A 20,638-nucleotide genomic window follows, 5' to 3' on the forward strand; every position below is an offset into this window, starting at 1 on the left:
ATCTCACTAACCTAGACCTTCCTTTCTTTGACTGCTCTCTGGTGGCTCCTCCCACCTCCCCAGTTGCTCTGATCTACCCTATAGGAGCAGGGATGGGTCTTACGGCCCCTCCCAGCATGCAGCATGAGAGGGTTACTGCCACTATCCCTGGTCCCAGTGTGTTCCTAACAATGGGTGTAGTGTGGATTTACCAGGGGACCGGTGTTCACTCCTTTCCTCACCCAGAATGGAGCATCACACCGCTGGATGGAGTGCAATGACCTGTGGCGACGGAAGCCTCAGGGGGGCGCCACACTAGCGGATCCAAACATGCCCCAAAGACTGGAGGGGTGACGGTGAGGAGAAGAGAGGCCTGAGAGGTAAGTGGTAGGGTGAATATACATATTTGTATACTTTTCTAACCATTTGATAGCTCTTTACGGTTCAGAAAAACAGCAACCAGCAGCCCCCATATTGCTGACTCTGTATAGAAGTATATTATCAAATGGAAAAAATTAAAATTCAGCAAGTAATCATTTTAAAGCCTTTTAATGTTTATTCCATACTGCAATCATAAAAATTGGGGGTAAGTCGTTGCTTACAAAAAATTGAAATCATGCTTGCATTTCAGTTGTTAAACCTTACTCAGGGCATGGTTAAAAATGTATGAACTAAACTACTTGATATACCCTGATATGGGATGGATCTGAGTAATTTTGAAATTCCTGTGGTAGAACTATGTATATAAAAGTAGCAACAAATCCAGCTCACCATCTCTGCATCCACTCTCTGTTCAGAGCCCAGACAAAGGCCTCGCCACGGCCTGACAATTGAACAAGTAACACAGGAAAGTCCAGCTTAAATTAAGAGTTTCTCCTATACTTCTTGAGAATTTCAGGTACACAGGATATCAAAAATTTCACGAGAAAGCCACTATATTGGCATATGCATCAAAACGTTCCTGGTGCGTTTCCACCTTTAATCATAATGCTAAAACAAACCAAGATTTGCCTTATAAAGCAGCCCAGTTCCGGTGAAACACCGGTGAACTGATTAAATAGACATTAAAGTGAGCACTTTTAACAAATTGTTCACACAGCAAAAAAGAAGTGAAACTGTGAAATCATAATAAAACATACATGCTTTGATGCATATGCCAATATAGCATTCACACATCAATGTGATGTGTTGTTCACAAACTTCCAGTGTCATTGATCCATACAGACATTTGTTTTAAAAACACTGCCAGTGTCCAGACCATGACAGTTGTGACGCCCTGGACTAGCCAGGTAGTCACAGACATACCAACACACACACCCCCACCCTAGGCAGTTACAGCAGCCAAACACAAAATCCTTGTTGCCTCCCTCCAGAGTCTGATGTCCACACCAGGTGGGGCGGAGCCAGGTGGTTGGCCCCACCCACCGAGGAGTTCACAGGCCTGGAGGCGGGAAAAGTGACAGATCAGTCTTGGAGGTGAAGGAGAGAGGAGTGAACACGAGTGTCTGGGTTGGAGCCCAGACACTAACAGCAAGGTTGGCAGATGGTGGTGGCCGTCTGCAGGAGTTAGTGGAACTCAGCAGAGCCGTAAGGACCAGGGTCGGGCGTCGGCCCGCCGGTACCGGACCAGGGAACGGAGTGAAGCTAAGCACACAGGCAGGGCCATCGGACCCCGACCTGGCTTAGAGACGCCGTCAATAGTCAAATCCAAATGTGACAGGAACCCCAGGGGTTTCTCAACTGCTAAAGTCCCGATTGAAGGCAACCGTCCACCCAGAGAGGATATACAGCCACCGCCACAGGCTAGAGATCCAAGGGCCAGCGCCTGCGGGCAAAACGGGCTCCTACGACACCTATACGCCGGGGAGCGGACTACCGGTGGGCAACCACAGGAGTCAAGAACATTCTCATAGGTGCAGGGAAAGACAGCCACCATCAGCCGTCTGGGGAGAGCACAACAACAACACTGCAGCCAGCTGCGGGACCCGTCCATCCGGCCGTTTTGGTTTACCAGAGACTCTGTCAGTGATTGTCTGAGTGAGTACACCAGTGCCGTCCGGCACCGCACCGCACAGTCCCTGCACCCCAGCTATCCGGCCTTCCCGTTACACCATCGGGCCCCAGGATCACCAACCCCTGCCCACGGAGGGGACAACATCTCAGCTGCACCCTACCATCTCCCCCGGGATCCCCGTTACCAGCAGCGGTGGTGCCATTATCACCACGACCCGTGGGTGGCGTCACGAACAATCTCCCTAACCAAACCACCACCCGCTTTCACTCACGGGTGAGGAGCGCTGCTCGAGTCCCCGGGTCCGGTCCACCGCTCGAGCCACCGAGCAGCAGCAGCAGAAGCCCCGGACCCGAGCGTGGTGAGCGCGTCCCCTCCGCCCGCGACACAGTCAACATGGATCCTGCAAAACGGATGGCACACTGAAGATATACTTTTTAATTCAGTGCTTTATCCATCTATCCTCTGTTATTAAAAGTCAATGGATAAATAAAAGTTGTAACTCCTTCAGTTTTTAAAAACTGATGATAAAAAACAAAGGCAACATGGGGGCAATATGGATGACATCTGACCGAAAAAGGTCACTTTCTCACGGATGTAAAAGTTCACACAGATGTGTGAATGTAGCTTTAGAATGAGGATGTGTTTTCCTACATCGTGATTGAGCATGTTTCTATTTGCTCCTTTGGTTGTAGTGTGGAATTTTATATTGGATGTTCCCTCAAGAGTTTATGTAAGGATGTACTGAGGTTGACATTGAGTTGAGGAGGAGTGAATTAGTATTAGGTTCACTTTGCCAAATCAATTAAATCTAGACTATGGTGGAACCGACAATTAAATCCATTTGGATACTATGAGGAAAGAAACAACATTTGTCACTGGATGATACAATTAGCCTAGTACAAGTTGTACAGTGTAATGAGTTGGCATAACATGTAAGTTTTTTTTCCTCATTTATCTGGTTTTCCTTGAGAAACTCTTTAATCCTTTCTGGGGGAGACTTTTGCATAAAAAGTTTTTTTTATTTGTAAGATTCAAACAAAAAGACCTCCTCCATGGCCTTAATCTTTTTACAGTCCTGTCTAATAAAACTAGAAGGCTGACATTACAAAGTTGTTGCAACTCATTTCTGTAATCTTCCTACAAGCTGTGAATGCTAAGAAAGCAGATGGTTAATTGCAATGGTCTAATTGACAGTATTGTTCTAACAGGTGTTTAGAAGAGTAAAATTAGATTCTTCTCATATTACCAAGGTCAACTTTCGAATTCTACAGTACCATAAAACCCTTGATGCCTCTATGGCTTGACATATTTAGGAAAAAGACAATTTTTATTTTAATGAGTTAATTTTGTTTTGACTCTGCCAAAATAAAAGTGTATAATAAGACTCACTGTAGAAATGAAAAATAAATTAAATGTATATAATAAAAAACATAAAAAATAAAAACAAATAATGACATGAAAAACAATAAATCCTTCCATGGGAGGGTGAATTTGACTACATCACATCAGTTTTGAAAACTATGAAAAATAAACCTTAAGGGCTCATTCAGACATCCGTGCCAATTAGTTTGAGCACAGACTGTTAAAGCAAGTACTGGTCACAGCTCTCCCGATCTGAGAGTTAAGGCTGCTTTAGATGCAGCGACATCGCTAGCAATGTCGTTTGTGAAAGCACCCACCCCCGTCGTTTGTGCGTCACAGGAAAATCGCTGCCCATGGCACACAGTATTGTTAGTTCCTGTCACACATACTTACCTGCCTAGCGACGTCGCTGTGGCTGGCTAACTGCCTCTTTTCTAAGGGGGGCGGTTTGTGCGGCGTCACAGCGATGTCACATGGCAGGTGGCCAATAGAAGCAGAGGGGTGGAGAGCAGCCAAAGGAAAGACACGCCCACCTCGTTGCCTGAGGACACAGGTAATGTGTTGTTCGTTGTTCCTGGGGTGTCACACGTATGATGTGTGCTGCCTCAGGAATGACGAACAACTTGCGTCCTGCAGCAGCAACGATATTTGGGATTTGAACGACGTGTCAACGATCAACGATTAGGTGAGTATTTTTGATCATTAGCGGTCGTTCATACGTTTCACACGCAATGATGTCGCTAACGAGGCCGGATGTGCGTCACGAATTCTGTGACCCCAACGACATCTCGTTAGCGATGTCATTGCGTGTAAAGCCCCCTTTTCAGTTTCATATATTTCTATGAGGCTGTCAGGCTCAGGTCAGGAGACCGGTAGCCAGTCCTTGCTTAAATGGTTTGAGATCTACAGATATCTGAATGAGCCTTAAATTAGAAGGACATTCAGGTAACTGATTGAGTCAGTAGTCTGAGTCCATCTATATGCAGAGACATTTATCAATCACAACAGGAAAATTCTTTTAGATCACATTATCATTGAACCACATAAATATGTTTTTTCATAAAAAAAAAATCTTCATAGGCATTCATATTGTGAAAATCAACCAGTAATTCACATATTTTTGAGCCATCTTTTATCATATATTTACAGTGCCATTCATTCCTCAGCACTTTACAGACATTATTACATTATTATCACTGTCCCTATTGGGACTCTCAGTTGTTTGAGAGTATCTGGCGGAAACCCATGCACATGTCTTACACAAAACAGAAAAATATCTCTACAATTAAATTAATATCAGAAAAAGTCTGCCTGGTAATGAAATTTAGATGCAAAGATGAAGCAATGACACCAGAAGTCAATAGGAGAGTAGCTATGGGCAAATCAACAATGAAGTCACTGGATAAGGTCCTCAAATCGAGGAACGTTTTACTGGCGATGAAGACACAACTGCTACATAGTCCGGTCTTTTCTGTAGTCACATATGGATGCGAAACCTGGACAATAAGGAAACAAGAAAGAAGAAGAATCAGCGCCTTTGAAATGTGGTGCTGGAGAAAGATGTTATCAATACCATGGATGGTAAAAAGAACAAAAATCAATTTTGGAACAAATCAAGCCAGACAAGTCACTTGTAACAAGGATCACCAAGCTACGACTTGCCTACTTTGAACATATCATATGAAGAGAGTAATCACTGGAGAAGGACATCATGGTCAGAAAAATAGAAAGAACAAGGTGAAAAAGATTCAGCAACCAGATGGCTTATTACGATCAAGAAAACGGCAGAGAAGATGCTGGTGGACCTATCTAGGCTTGCACAAGATCAATATTCCTATAGATTATTCATTCATAAAGTCGCCATGGTTCAAAACCGAGCTGAAGGCCGTTTATAGAAACAATGAAATTCAGGATAATGCTGTACATTTTTCTTTTATTTGTGTACAATATTAATATTGTAATATTAATGTGCACACTTCTGCAGAAACCAATGAGAACGGTAGAGTTCGACTTTGCATGATCTACCCATAGAGCACCATGGTAAAAAGTTTAGGCCTAGTCCATTTCGTTTTATATTGCAAATATGCAGTACTCGTTATTGATATTCATGGCTTGCTACTCTCCCATGGATTCTATTTTTTATCTGTTTTTAGTCTACAAATTGTGAGAGTTCTAGCATATGACTAGTTAAGTTTTTGTCATGCAGATGTGGGATTGATCTGGTGCCAGCCTCTTAAAAAGTTATGTGATTTATAAAAATCAGATAAAAAAGTAGAAGGGGAATATTGCAGTTCTTGCCAAGTTTTAAGAAAAAAGATTAGAATCAGCCATGTGACTATGGTTGACTTTTTATTTAAATCTGCTTGAGTTTTTAGTTTTAATTTATAAATTGGTATAGACGAGGACTTGAGTTTGCTAAAAAATATTGCTTAAACAAATCCTTAACTGCATCATTATTACACCGGTGCCTTGACGTTCCTTTCAAGGGAGGGTACATTTGATTCTAATGCCCGCTGTTTATATGGTTTTAAAGGCTATGTGAAATGAATTGTAAATTAGGACAATTCGGAAAATGCATTATTCACTCATTAGCCTGACCCCTGCATCGATATGCAGAGACATTTACCTTGTTGGATGACATCAATTAACCTCACAATTACATATTTTCTCTTAAAGGGAATGTATCGTCAGAAAAAAAAAAATTCAATAACTGAAAAAATGTAAAGTAATAATATTTTAATGTTTTGTTTAAATATTATTTTTTTTTTAATTGCGCAAAATATAAAAAGAAAATTAAAAAGTTTGATAGTTTCCACTGTTAAACACCAGGGGGAGCAGCTTCTGAAATCCTACAGAAATCCAACTGTAGAAAAAATTCTGATTACAGCTGCAGTAAAGTGGGTGGAGTCTGCTCTCCTGTGTGTGATGGCACGCCTCCCCACTAATCTGAGTGTTTACAACAGATAACAGAGAATGACATGTAGGGACATAGTGCAGAGCCATTTTGTTGGTGACCAGAAATATCTAAAATGTCACCAAGGACAGCAGGAGTATCACACATGATAGGATTAGATACACAGCTCAGCAGACAGTATCACACAGGATAGGATTAGATACACAGCCGTGCAGACAGTATCACACAGGAGAGGATTAGATACACAGCCGTGCAGACAGTATCACACAGGATAGGATTAGATACATGGCTCAGCAGACAGTATCACCCAGGACAGGATTATATACACAGCTGAGCAGACAGTATCACACAGGATAGGATTAGATACACGGCTCAGCAGACAGTATCACCCAGGACAGGATTAGATACTTGGCTCAGCACAGTATCACACAGGATAGGATTAGATACACAGCTCAGCAGACAGTATCACACAGGATAGGATTAGATACACGGCTCAGCAGACAGTATTACACAGGATAGAATTAGATACACGGCTCAGCAGACAGTATCACCCAGGACAGGATTAGATACACAGCTCAGCAGACAGTATCACACAGGATAGGATTAGATACATGGCTCAGCAGACAGTATCACACAGGAGAGAATTAGATACACAGCCGTGCAGACAGTATCACACAGGATAGGATTAGATACACAGCCGTGCAGACAGTATCACCCAGGAGAGGATTAGATACACAGCCGTGCAGACAGTATCACACAGGATAGGATTAGATAAACAGCCATGCAGACAGTATCACACAGGAGAGGATTAGATTCACAGCCGTGCAGACAGTATCAGCGGTAGCAGTGGCGGTACTCACATGCAGTGGCACACACACAGCGGCGGCAGGCAGAGCGGTGGCTGGGGAGAGCGGAGGGAGGGGGTGTCACCGGAGACGGTAACGGTGGGGGGAAGGGCGGCGGTAGCAGTAGCGGGGGCAGAGCGGTGGCTGGGGAGAGCGGAGGGAGGTGGTGTCACTGGAGATGGTAACGGGGGGAGGGGAGGATAGGGTACGCGGCCCAAAGTCACATATCCCAGCGATTGACAGGGGTATAGTGGAGCAAACATCATACGCTGTGAGCTCCACAATGATGGCGCTGATCTCCTCCCTCTGCTGTGATGTGGACAGCCCAGGGGGTGCGTCCAGGTCACAGCAGACGCCCACTGTAATGTTAGTGAATGGGGTCGGATCCTGACTACTATTCTCTATGCACAGGGGCTGCCATAAAGGAGTCAGTAACTGTTGTTACACACACAGCAAATCCAGTGCCTCCAGTAAAATTAGAATTAAATAAAAACTAAATAAGCTGCAATTTTCATTTTGTATTAAAAATACTTGATTTCATAATCACTATTTTTAATACAAAAATAAAAAAACCGAAATACCTTACCTTTTAAGTAAACCTTCATGTGCTTTCCAATGGTGAAAAATCATCCAGTGGTTAATAATTGTTTTGATCCATCTGGTGTTTTGTTTTTGTTTTTTTTATACTGAATTTACTACTTTTTCCAACTGCTGTTCTAATACAGCAGGTGAAATAAGTATTGAACACATTACCAAATTTCTAAGTAAATATATTTCTAAAGGTGCTATTGACATGAATTTCTCACCAGATGTTGGTAACAACCCATCCAATCCGCACAGGCAAAGTGCGGTGACAAAGTGATAATCAAATCACAGATGTCCATAAATTAAGTGATGTGTAAATAAGGAGTCATGACACAAGGAAAAAGCATTGAACACATGAAGAAATAGAGGTGCAAAAAGCCATGGAAAGTCATGATACCAGATGAAATCTGTCAGTAATTAGAAACAATTCTGATATTTAGTGAAAAATATTTATCAGCTGGTGCAAATGATTGCCTAAAAAAAGGTGTCATTACAAAAGTGTCACACAAGAAACATATCTCAAGACATTGCAACCTTATTGTTGCAAAACACACTGATGGCATTGGTTACAGAAGAATTTCAAATATAGTGAAAGTCCCAGTGAGCACTGCTGGGGACGTTATCCTAAAGTGGAAAAAACATCATTTCACCATAAACCAACCATGACCAGGTGTTCAGACAGAGGAGTGAAAAGCATTGTCAGAAGAGTTGCCCAAGAGTCAAGGACCACCTGTGGAGAGTTATAGAAAGACCTGGAATGAGCAGACATAATAGTTTCAAAGAAAACAATAAGTAATGCTGTCAACCTTCACGGCCTGTATCCATGCTCATCACACAAGATGAAAAACATGTCCAAGTCAATTTAAAGTTTGCTTAACAACATTTGGACAAGCCTATGAAATATTGGGAGAATATAGTCTAGTCAGATGAGACCAAAATTGACCTGAATCCAATATACAATATATGGAAGGAAGTAAAAGCTTAGAGTTCATAGAAGATACCCGTGGAGCCTTCAGGATTTGAAGAGTGTTTGCGTGAAAGAATGGGCCAAAATCACACCTAAAGGCCATGTGCGCACGTTGCGTTTTTTCATGCGTTTCCGCAGCATTTTGAACTGCATCATATTAATGCAAAATTGCATGTGTTTTGATTTCCAGGCAAAGTCTATGGAAAATAGGGATTTCATATGCGCACGGTGCTTTTAAAAACGCAGCATTTTTGGTGTAAAACATTTGACAAAATCTCTGTGTTTGAAGAAGCAGCATGTCCATTGTTTTTGCCATTTTGGCCACGTTTTGCGAACATTGAAGTCAATGAGAATTATCAAAACGCATCCTAAAAGAAATTTCTAGCGTTTTACATGCTTTTTTGATGCTAAACGCATGCTTTTTTGTCAAAATCAAAGCATGCGTTTTTGGCATTATAGTGAGGTCAAGAGGTTTCCATTTTCCCTCACATCCATTACGACTTTAAAAAATGAGTCAAACAATACTTTTACTTTATTTTGAACATAATTATTAAATCTCATTAATCATTTTCGGAACATTATGATTATAGTGTTTTAGGTTAATATATATATTATTTTCCTACTGTTTGAATGTTCAAACTTTATTTAGTAGTGTCTTTGTATTGATAACGCATCTCAGTTTAAGCAATGAAAATGCATGTAAAACGCGGTCAAAAAGCGGCAAAAAACGCTAGAAAAAACACATGCGTATTTCCTGCGTTTTTGTGGTCAAAACCAAATTTGACAATGACAAATTCTGCCAGAGGATGCGTTCATTTCTGCAAGGTACTGGACGCAACGTGCGCACATGGCCAAACAATGCATGCAATTACCGTACTTTCTCCATATAGGAGGCATCTATAAGCTGCCATAACCAACAAAGTTTTTTGTATGAACTATTAATTAAATTTCAGTAAGCGTGTTCAATACTTTTTTCCTGTGTAATTTCTCAATATCACACATCACTAAATGTATGGACAGCTATGGTTTGATTTCTTTGCCTGTGTGAATTGGATGGGTTTTCCAAATATATTTACTTAGAAAATTGGTTACATGTTCAATATAATTAATTTACATGTTCAATATAATTAATTCACCTGCTGTATATATAATTGGCAAATCATGGAACAATAGAAAAAAATGGCTGAAGTGGTGCTAGATAGGTAGTAGAAGGCTTGTTATTCTGGCAAGACTGCATAAATAGTAATAGAAGGCTGCCAATTTACTATCTTGGTGTAAGGTTTGGTGTATGGTTTTCACGTTTTTCTTCCTTCAACAAAGCTTTTGGGACAATAATTTAGTGTAAAGTGTATATAGTATAACATAGTAGAATGTAGAATACAGAGTTATATTTTGAGTGGTCCTATTTTGAGGTTCATACTCATTTAATAGCATTTATCGTTTATGATTTAGTTTAGAGAAGGAAGTGAATGAAGATGGTGGCCTCCATTTCTTAGTTGTATTGCATTTGCCCCCAAAAAGTCTGGTTTATTAGTGAAAAGGGTAAAAATGAGATAATGGATGCCCAGATTAAAAAGAGGAGGGAGAAATTAATGAAATCCTGATGGGTTAAACAGTTCCCATGGATCGGCAATAATTATAATTCAGGATTTTAATGTTAATAATTCATTTTAGGGGGGGTTCTGGTGCCTAGAAATCTGTGTATAAGCTACATAAACAATATAAGGCTATGTTCACATAGGGCATATTTGCTGTGTTTTTCCTGCAGTAAAACTGTAGCAAATCCTCATCTCTTGGCAGGAAATAACCTGCGGTTTTGAAGCAGTTTTGATGCGTTTTTTTTCTGGCGGTTTTGCACTTCCTCGTTGCTTTGTATGGGTGGAAAACCAGCGCAAAACCACTAAAAGAATTGACAAGCTGTTTCTTTCCAAAACGCAAAGCAAAAACCAAGTAGGCTGACAATTCAGTAAAAAAAACACAGGTGTTTTGTGTGTACATGAGATTTCTGGAATCTCATAGGCTTTGCTGGTACTGTAAAAGCAGTGTTTTATTAGCATGGATTTGCAGAAAACCAATACAAAAACCATGCAAAACAAATTCGGCAAAAACGCCCTGTGTGAACATGGCCTAGTGGTTGAACCCCAGATTATTTTTATTTAATGGTTTTAAAACATTGCAATGGTGCATTTAACATGTAAGATTTTTCCAAAGGGACTAAAACATCTATCAGTTATCAATTCAGAGGTAAATACTCTAATGCATAGTCATTGCAAGTAGAAGTAGAAACTTGGCACTCAAGATAAATGTGAATAGAGGCCTTTTTTGAGAAGAACTTGTAGGACCAGCACAAGCACAGAAATTTCGGCCAAAGACCTTCATCAGTGTGCGTGAAGGGGGTCCTCAGCAACGTAGCAACTGGCATAGTCAGGTATGATGAGTTGTCCACCACTGTCTCTGTGGCAATGCCCCTGCATGCAAACTGATGAAGGTCTTTGACCGAAACATCTGTGCTTGTCCTTTTCCAACAAGTTCTTCTCAATAAAGACCACTATTCAATTTTATATTGAGTGCCAAGTTTTTACATCTACGGTTTTGGACCCTACTTGTGCACCACCCCAGAAGTGCCGTGTGTATCAACTCATTAATGCATAATCGTTGACACTGGGTGGGTAGTGAGTGAGGATGGAGTGTAAACCTCCTGGTTTTCACCCTTAACTCAAACAATAAAGTTAGTACTTTACTGCAAGAAGATCCCCAGGTCACAGGCTCCATGGTTAATGGCAAATAAGCACGTGCACTAACACTGTAGTCTCGAACAAAGCTAATGGTCATAACCTTAAGGGCAGACAGAATACAATAGGCTAGAGGAAGAGGCAGGAACATAATCATAAGCATAGCCAGGCGTTTGTATAAGGAATAGGACAACAGAAGTGACATCCAAAAACCAGGCTGAGGACAGAATATGAGTTAATTAGAAAGTACAGGAACCAGGAATGAGCATAACCCTTAATCAACAGGCAATATATTGGAGCATGGCTGCCTTTTAAATATGCTGCTGGACCTGATGTCCTCGGCAGGCTCTAGTTGCCACACAACGTGACGACGGCCAAGGAAAGGAGAACAGCAGCTGAAACAAGAGAGATTATGGAAATAGAGACTGTGACAAGGTATTGCACGATAGCATTATACAGTGGTAGATATCTGCTTTACCCAGGTGCTCTACAGACCAAGTAAGTCAGGGTTTGTATTGGGGTTGCCAGTCTATGTTCAAACTTTAAAGCATCTTGTAATATACACAGTGTTGATTTGTAAAAGGACCATGAGACTAAGGTGGGGCTACCATATCAGGTGCATTGACTGGGTATACTTGGTGTCCCAACCAGACTGCCCCAAAGAGTATAGTCCCAAAAGTATACCCTAAAACAGAGTTGGCTGTGCTACAGACCGAGACAAACCTGGAAAAGCAGTTGTGAGAAGCAACATGATCAATTTCGCCTAACATCAAAGCCGCACGAAAGAGAAGCAGCTCCATGATGATTTACCTGCTATTAACACTAGAACTACTAGACTCGTGACACCTATATAGAAATACATGGTGCAGAGTAGTCAACATGACTACCTCAGTAGTTCTAGTGTTAAGAGTTTGATAATCCTCTCCTTTGTTTCAATTGACATCTTTCGTGTTGGAGCCATGATTCCTGTCAGTCCACTTGGTGCAACAGCTCTCCAAGGTGTCATCATTCCTTTTTAGTTGCAGACTAATGAGCAGATCTTATTTGATGCAGGTGTTAGTTTTGGGAATGAAAATTTACAGAGTGATTCCATTATTTTTACCTCAGTATTGAGTGATTCCATAATTTTCCCCCCTGTTTGGTTTTGAAAAGTAACTGTTACTGGCTGCACATTATGTTTTCATGATTTTTTTTTAGTGTTTCTTAAAGCCAGAAAGTTGACGTTTGAAATGACTTTAGTTTGTGCCATGTCTGTGATCTGCTTTTTTTAAACAAAAGTAAACAACTGAATGAACATCCTCAGAGCCAGTCCATCATTTTTGCCAGGGGTTGTAGAAATAAGGGGGTATTCTCATCTTAGGTATTTGTAGCATATCCATAGCCTCATCATCTACACTAGCTGCAGCATAAGGCAGAACAAAGGCTGAGGAGATCCTATATTCTGTGTATCCCAGAGGTGCCAACTGCATCAATTACACATTTGTTGCATATTTGTAAAATCTGGTATCAATTTTTGGATGAGTATATGTCACGGGTGGAGGAGGGGACGCTGCGCTTTCCCACTGCTTGGGTCCGGCCGCTGCTGCTGCGGCTGCTGCTGCTCGGTGGTGGCTCGAGCGGTGGGCCGGATCCCGGGGACTCGAGCGGCGCTCCTCGCCCGTGAGTGAAAAGGGTGGGGATTGGATTGTGGGGATTTGGTTATTGTCCGTGACGCCACCCACGGTTGTGGTGATATTGGTGACACCACCGCTGCTCTGGACGGGGATCCCGGGAGCGATGACAGGGAGCAGCGTGGATGTTAGTTCTCCCCTCCGTGGGTAGGTGGTTGGTTGTCCCGAGGCCCGGTGATGGGGTAGGGATGGATGGCAGGCGGGTTACGGGGCCTGGCAAGGTGCAGGGTCGCGGGGGGCAGCGCTGTGCTGCACGGCACGGTGGTACTCACTCAGCCAATGATGTACACAAAGTCTCTGATGAAACAAACGGCTGGATGGACGGGTCCCACAGACGGCTGCGGTGTTTTCCCCTGACCCAGGTTGGTAGTGTAAGTCCTTTCCTGCACCTTCGTGTACGCTCTTCCTGCGCTCCGGTTTCCAGCTGGCTCCCCGGTTCGGTACCGGTGGGCCACCGCCCAGCCCCGGCTACCTACAGTTCCACCAGACTGTCTTCCCGGCTCTCGCAGACGGCCACTAGCGTCTGCCTGACTGCTACACGAGGGTCCTAGGCTCCAACCTAGGCCCCAGTCTGTGTCTGCCTCTTTGCAGACCTCCTCTCTCTTCCTCTGCCTGGACTTGTCTGGGCTTGTTTCCTGCCTCAGGCCAGCTAAACTCCTCGGTGGGCGTGCCCATCTGCTTGACTCCGCCCACCTGGTGTGTCTGTCTGAACCCGAGGAAGAAATCAGGTCTCACTGGGGATGACTGCTGTGAACTGCTGAGGGTGGGGGTGTGTGTTGTTACCTGTGGCCCCTGGCTTGTCCAGGGTGCCACATATACATTTTTCAGTCCATAAAATCACAGAATGGTAGAGTTAGAAGGGACCTCAAGGACAATTGGTTCCAACCCCCCTGCGAATGTAGGTTTTCCTATATCATCCCAGCTATATATTTATCCAGTTTCCACTTGAAGATTTCCATTGATGGAGAGCTCACTACCTCCAGTGGCTCATGGGTAATGTCCTATCCGGTCATATACATTCTCCCTCCTTTTCTTTTTCCATCCAGTATACATTGACATGTCAATGTTTCTTGGCAACTTCAGAGTCTCCTTTTGAGATATATTTGGCTTCTTGCTTCTGCAATCCACACCCTCTATAACAACACTAATAAATTGAAATCCTACACTAAAATAATAAATAATATGTATTACTGAGCAAATCCACCCAAAATAATCCCCCTCTATATCAGTCTTCTAAATTTATTTAACTGGGCCTGGCCAGTTGCAACATGTAATTTGTCTTGTTTCAGGCACACAGTGTGAACAGAAAGGTCAAACAGATTGTTTGACACATATTAACATCTCTTCCTATAGAAGTCTATATTCAGGTTCATTTTTTATAACTAGCGACGATGAGTTCTTAAGCTATGACACTTACCAATTTTCAGAATGTAAACATAGCAAAGTTTGGTAATGCACCATCCCCTCTAACCTCCCAGAGGGCGGTCAACACAGGCCACGTGATCAGAGGTGCCCACCCGGAGCTACTGCCACTCTAAACTATATCAGTGTGCACAGCATGCCAGTAAAGTCATCTCCATGGTGAACAGGAGACACGATCTACCTGCACTGCCACTCTCTGTTCTGTAGACCGCAGGGATCTTTCAACCTCCATTCTACAGAACAGCTGGCACACATGCACAGGACGGCGGAGTCACAGTATGTTGACATCATCGCATCATGCAGGGACTCTGATGTCTTGTGCATGAAATGACAGTGCAATGATCTGCCTGTGTTGGACCCATCAGGATCCTAGATCCAGTGACTATATGATGTTTTTTATTTTTCTTTAAATATGTGGTGAGACCTTCAGGTAGGATGCCCATACATTGGAGGGAGTACTGTGGGGTCCCTTATACATTATGGAGGGGCATTATACAGTGTGAGGGCCCTTATTCAGTGTGACAGCTAATGCAAGGATCATTATAGAGTGTGGGGGCTTTTGTGGGGGCCATTATATAGTGTAAGAGCTAATGTGGGAGCCATTATACAGTGTGTGGCCTTCTGTGGGGGCTGTCAAACTGTGGGGACTACTTTGGGGGCTATTATACAGTTTGGAGGCTACTACGGCAGTTCATATAGTGTGGGAGCCCTGATAAAGTGTGGAGGCTACTATGGAGGCCATTATACAATATCATGGCTATTGTAGGGAACAATAAACAGTGTGGTGGCTACTGTGATGGCTATTACACAGTTTAAGAGTCATTATACAGTGTGGGGCCCGCTATTTTGGGGAAGCTGTGTGCCCATGATACTGTGTATAGGGGAGCTGTACATGGGGGCACTTAGGGGACATTAATAAATGTTAGCTGAACACTTAAGAATTATTATTGTTAGGGTGCAGTCACACGGCAGTATAACTTGTTTGAAGCTTGCATCGCATTGCTCTCCTGACCCGAGCGTGACAGCATGTATTTGTATAAAGCTGTCATGCTTGGGTCAGGAAAGCCACTGGCCAGTCTGATCATTGTGATGTGACCTTTGGGCAACTGTGTGACTGCGCCTTTATAGAGGCACTCAGGGTATTGTGAGCTTCAAAGGTTCACATGGCTCAATTTTACCATCCAGAGGGCACAATTGAGGCATTATTACATGTAAGGAGCAGTGGCATTATTATGTGGGACAGTAAAAGGAGTCCTGTTATTGTACCACAAAGCAGGTGCAGTAATAGGGACACATACGGTAGCAGCTCAGCATTGTCAGTAGGATGAGAAGTTTGTACCAGCTGGTAACAGATGAGGATGGTGCTGGAAATGTAAGAAGTCAGATGTACCTTTGTTTTAATCTTGACTGGATGAAGTTGTTATGTTGTTTTGGGTCAAATGGAAAAGAGAGGAAAGTGAACGACTCCATCAGAAAGAGCGTTAGCTGTAAGTCACCGTCCATAACTGTTCTGTAATCTCTTATCTGTTCTTTAGGACTGGTATCTACCACTGTATGGTCACTGTATGGCTGTAATATTGGTGATGGCCTTGTACAGATATTTATTTCCAGTAACAGCGCCGTCAACTGTTGAGGTTCCTCTGTACCCACGATTAGGGTGTGCCACTGTAGTTGCTACCATGGTTACCTGGTTAGAGGCCCACTCATGTTTTACATCTCCTGAGTTGAACCCTTAGCTACGCCCCTGGCTCTAACACTGGTCACAATGAGGGCACAGCATAGCACCATGATAGGGCTACATATTCTGGTGGCAAATAGACAGTGATGAACTCTAAAAATACAAGCCTTTCTGGGCTCCACAATCCCAGACAACCCCTTAAACAATAAATACATGCAATAAAACCTTTTAACTTTAAACTTTATAAAAGTCTAGTCTTTATAAAAGCAGCCACATACGATTCTGTGGCCACCGATGGGAGTTCAGCAAAATGCCTATCACATGCCAAAATCACCAACATCTCTTCTGATTTGTAGGATTATTGAAACATTAATGTTGTAGTGTGACACACACATGAAGTCCCACCGAGCCTACTAATCATAAGAGGTGCTGGAGGATGGCATGGGTGAATTAACTCACTTATCTATAGTGATAGTGTGTAATCAAAGATTTTTGCTTTAAACCCCCTCTACAGTGTTGTTTTTTTTGGGGTTTTTTTTGTTTCATTTCATTGTCAGAGTAGTATCACTATTTTTTATGTTTGTTCCCTTCCTGAAGTAAAATACTACCATCGTCTACTCTTCCTGGTGCCACTCCAGTCCAGTTCTGTCATTTTGTGACTGTAGGTCACTAGCTCTAGGGGTAGGGAACATGCATTAGGGAAAATAAAACACAGAGTGGTGCTTTAAATATATATTGTCAGTCTTAAAGTGGGAATTATAATTAATCCCTTCCGAATATAAGATATAATAGTATATCTTATGTCAAGTACCCGTGTTGTTGAAATGTGTCAGTAGTTCACACTATGCCATCGATAAAATTCAATGAATAAAAGTGGAAGTGTCGCGGGCGGAGGGGACGCGCTCGCCACGCTCGGGTCCGGGGCTTCTGTTGCTGCTCGGTGGCTCGAGCGGTGGGCCGGACCCGGGGACTCGAGCAGCGCTCCTCGTCCACGAGTGAAAAGGGGGTGGTTTGTTTTGGGAGATAGTTCATGACGCCACCCACGGGTCATGGTGATAATAGGCACCACCGCTGCTGGTGACGGGGATCCCGGGAGCGATGGCAGGGAGCAGCTAGGATGTTGTCCCCTCCGTGGGTAGGGGTTGGTGATCCCGGGGCCCGGTAGTGTAACAGGGAGGCTGGATGGCTGGGATGCAGGGCTGCAGGGGCAGCACGGCGCGGTGCCGGATAGCACTGGTGTACTTACTCAGGCAGTCAATGAAAGAGTCTCTGGTAAACCAAACGGCTGGATGGATGGGTCCCGCAGCCTGCTGCAGTGTTTATGCTCTCCCCGGATGGCTGATGGTGGCTGTCTTTTCCTGCACCTTGTTAGAATGTTCTGACTCCTGTGGTTGCCCACCGGTAGTCCGCTCCCCGATGTATAGGTATCGGAGGAGCCCGTTTTGCCCGCAGGCGCTGGCCCTTGGATCTCTAGCCTATGGCGGTGGCTCTATATCCTCACGGTATGGACTGTTGCCTTCTGTCGGGTCTTGGTTGTTGGGAAACCCCTGGGGTTCCGGTCACATTCGGATTTGACCGTTGTCGGTGGCTCCAAGCCTAGTTGGGGTCCGATGGCCCTGCCTTGTTGTGCTTAGCTTCACTCCGCTCCCCGGTTCGGTACCGGCGGGCCACCACCCATCCCCGGTCCTATGGTTTTGCAGAGATTCACTAACTCCTGCAGACGGTCACCACCGTCTGCCAACCTTGCTGTTTGTGTCTGGGCCCTACCCAGCCACCGACAGTTTCTGACCTCTCACTTTCACTGTCTACACAAATCTCTCCTTCACTCCTCCACTCCAAGACTGAACTAACTGCTATTCCTGCCTCCAGGCCTGTGAACTCCTCAGTGGGTGGGGCCAACCACCTGGCTCCGCCCCACCTGGTGTGGACATCAGACCCTGGATGGAGGCAACAAGGGTTTTTGTTTGACTGGTGTGACTATCCAGGGGAGGGGGTGTGTGTGGTGTTATGTCTGTGACTACCTGGCTAGTCCAGGGCGTCACAGAAGAAATAAAAAAAAATATTTGATATAGCTGCATCTGGTCTATCAAAATATTAGATTAATTAATGACCAGTAAACTCCTCAAATAGAAAAAAAATATATAAATTCTAGAATCACAAGTTTTAGTGTCCACAATACTACAAAAAAATGCAATGAGAAACAATCAAATCTTCATTTTGCCCCCCAATATGGTATGAGTAAAAAAACATCAGCTTGCTACACAAAGAGCAATTCCATAGCTCTACAAATGAAAAAGTTATTGATCTCAGAACATGGCGCCTCAGGTAAAAAAAATTTGGATGAATTTCTGAAATTTTTTTCACCACTTCACAATTTTAAAGAAACTATATACTGTATATGTTTGGTATTGCTGTAATCGACAGTAATTTTTACTGCACAATGAACAATGTAAACACAAAACCCAAATAACTATAAAGAAATTGTATTTCATCGTATTAGGAATTTTTCCCCCATTTTTTAGTACATTGAATAGTAAAATGGTTGGTGTCATTGAAAATTAGAACTCATCTTACAAAAAATTACCCCTAATTAGAGATGAGCGGACCCAATGGAGGTTCGGGTTCGGCAGGTTCAGCCGGGCTTAAGATCAGTTCGGAACTGGACTTGACCTGAACCCCAAGGAAAGTCAATAATTGGGCAGGCCGGCTCTCTGCCCACATACAGCCAGCCATAAACAGATCACTTCCAGGGGAGGGATTGAGGATTTTTATAATTTACTTATGTTTGGGGGACACACTACATCAGAAAACTTTGTGAAAACAGTGAGAGACCTTCAAAGATTGCAAGCGGCTGGCACTGGGCCTAGAACCGCTAGAACCAAGTGTATCCAAGCACACCAGTGCTTCTTCGAGTGGTCAGCATACGTACCTCACTCAAACTCCAAAGTCGGACACTGATTTTTTTAAAGTCTGTGTTTGGAATAAAACCCAGAATTTTACAGTTCAGGATCGATCATCTCTAGCCTTTATATGTCAATGTGGATGGAAGAAATAAAAAAGTTATGGCTCTTAGAAGGAGGAGAGAAAAAAAATGAAACTGAAAAATGTAAAATTACCATGTGGGAAAAACAGTAAGTAAAAATAAATATTATTTCTAAAAGAAACCTCCAATAACTTGTCTAATTTGTTAATTTGTGTTCCTAAAGCTTTTCATAATATAATGTTTTTAAAGTAGGGAAAACAAACCCTTTGAAATATACATAATTTTTTGTTGCAGGCCATAATGACTACATGTGTCCTGCAACCAATCAGTGTACCATTGACAAGAACAGGAGAAAGAGCTGTCAAGCCTGTCGACTCCGCAAATGCTATGAAGTGGGCATGATGAAAGGGGGTACGTACTAAGTGCAGATAGATGAATCTGCTCAACGTAGAAGATATCTTCCTTTATTCCAATCAAAGTGACTTACAATGTAACAAACCTGAGTTTGTCCTTAAGTGCTTACAACCTGCATGCTCTCAGATCACTCAATGGAAATGCTCATATAAAGGCAATCTATGCACACAGTAAATTAGCCTTCATTGTGTCTGAAAAAGTTGGCATGAAATGTAAGATACTTAAGATGACTTTTGAAACACAATGTAGTAAGTGTAATCATTCTGTAATGTAATAGGCTTTTTCATTTTTCATATCTTAAAATTTTATATCAAAACCGATTTCTGTAACTTTGATTCATATATTATTTGTTATTACGGTAAGACACTTAAAACACTAGATTATTGGGAATGAGCTAGATCCTCACTCCAAGACTAGAACAAAACAGCGGAAAATGTAGAATCCATAGAAAATTTCCTTGGGAAATCATCCATACAAAGCGAAATATGGAGTTGAACAGGGCAGCCCTTTTTAAATTTCCCAGAACATGCACTTTAACCCCTTCCCATCATATGACATACTTGTTTGCCATAGTCAGATGTCCATCTTTGATGCTGGCTCAGGATCTCATCTTGCATATTTCCCCGCAGATGTTGGCTGTGTTATCTAGCCATCATCTGCCTAGAACAGTAATGCTATTCACTCCTTAAATTCTGCTGTTAAAGGGAATCTGTCACCAAATTTGACCTATCTAAGCTAATAATATGGACATACAGGTTATAGAATGCTGAAAAAAGCCTTACCTGTCTGTCTCATATCCGTTACCTTGTTGTTCAAATATCATCTTTTATCACATTATGTAAATTACGTCTTCCAGGCTATGGGCCCGATGCTGCCTGGAAGATAACTCCGCCTCCAGAGAATATTTTACATAAAAGGGGCATTGCCAGTATGATATGTGATGGCCGCTCTCACTGCAGATCTGTGTGTGATTACAACTGACACTTCTGCAGGTTCTTCTCGGCTTCAGCCTCCATCTCACAGGCAGACAGTGTTGCAATATTGTTGCAATAAAGCAGAGATGTGAGAGTTGC

General features: G+C 42.8%; 1 protein-coding gene across 1 annotated transcript in view; it reads left to right on the top strand.

Moving 5' to 3' along the window:
- Positions 1–20,638, top strand: part of ESR1 (estrogen receptor 1) — a 250,285-nt gene that overhangs the window by 118,208 nt on the left and 111,439 nt on the right. Inside the window, exon 3 of the mRNA XM_075338163.1 lies at positions 19,446–19,562. Coding sequence (XP_075194278.1) covers positions 19,446–19,562 — 117 coding nt within the window. The remainder of the gene's footprint in view (positions 1–19,445; positions 19,563–20,638) is intronic.

Source organism: Anomaloglossus baeobatrachus, chromosome 3 (assembly GCF_048569485.1).
Source record: "Anomaloglossus baeobatrachus isolate aAnoBae1 chromosome 3, aAnoBae1.hap1, whole genome shotgun sequence".
Lineage (NCBI taxonomy): Eukaryota > Metazoa > Chordata > Amphibia > Anura > Aromobatidae > Anomaloglossus > Anomaloglossus baeobatrachus.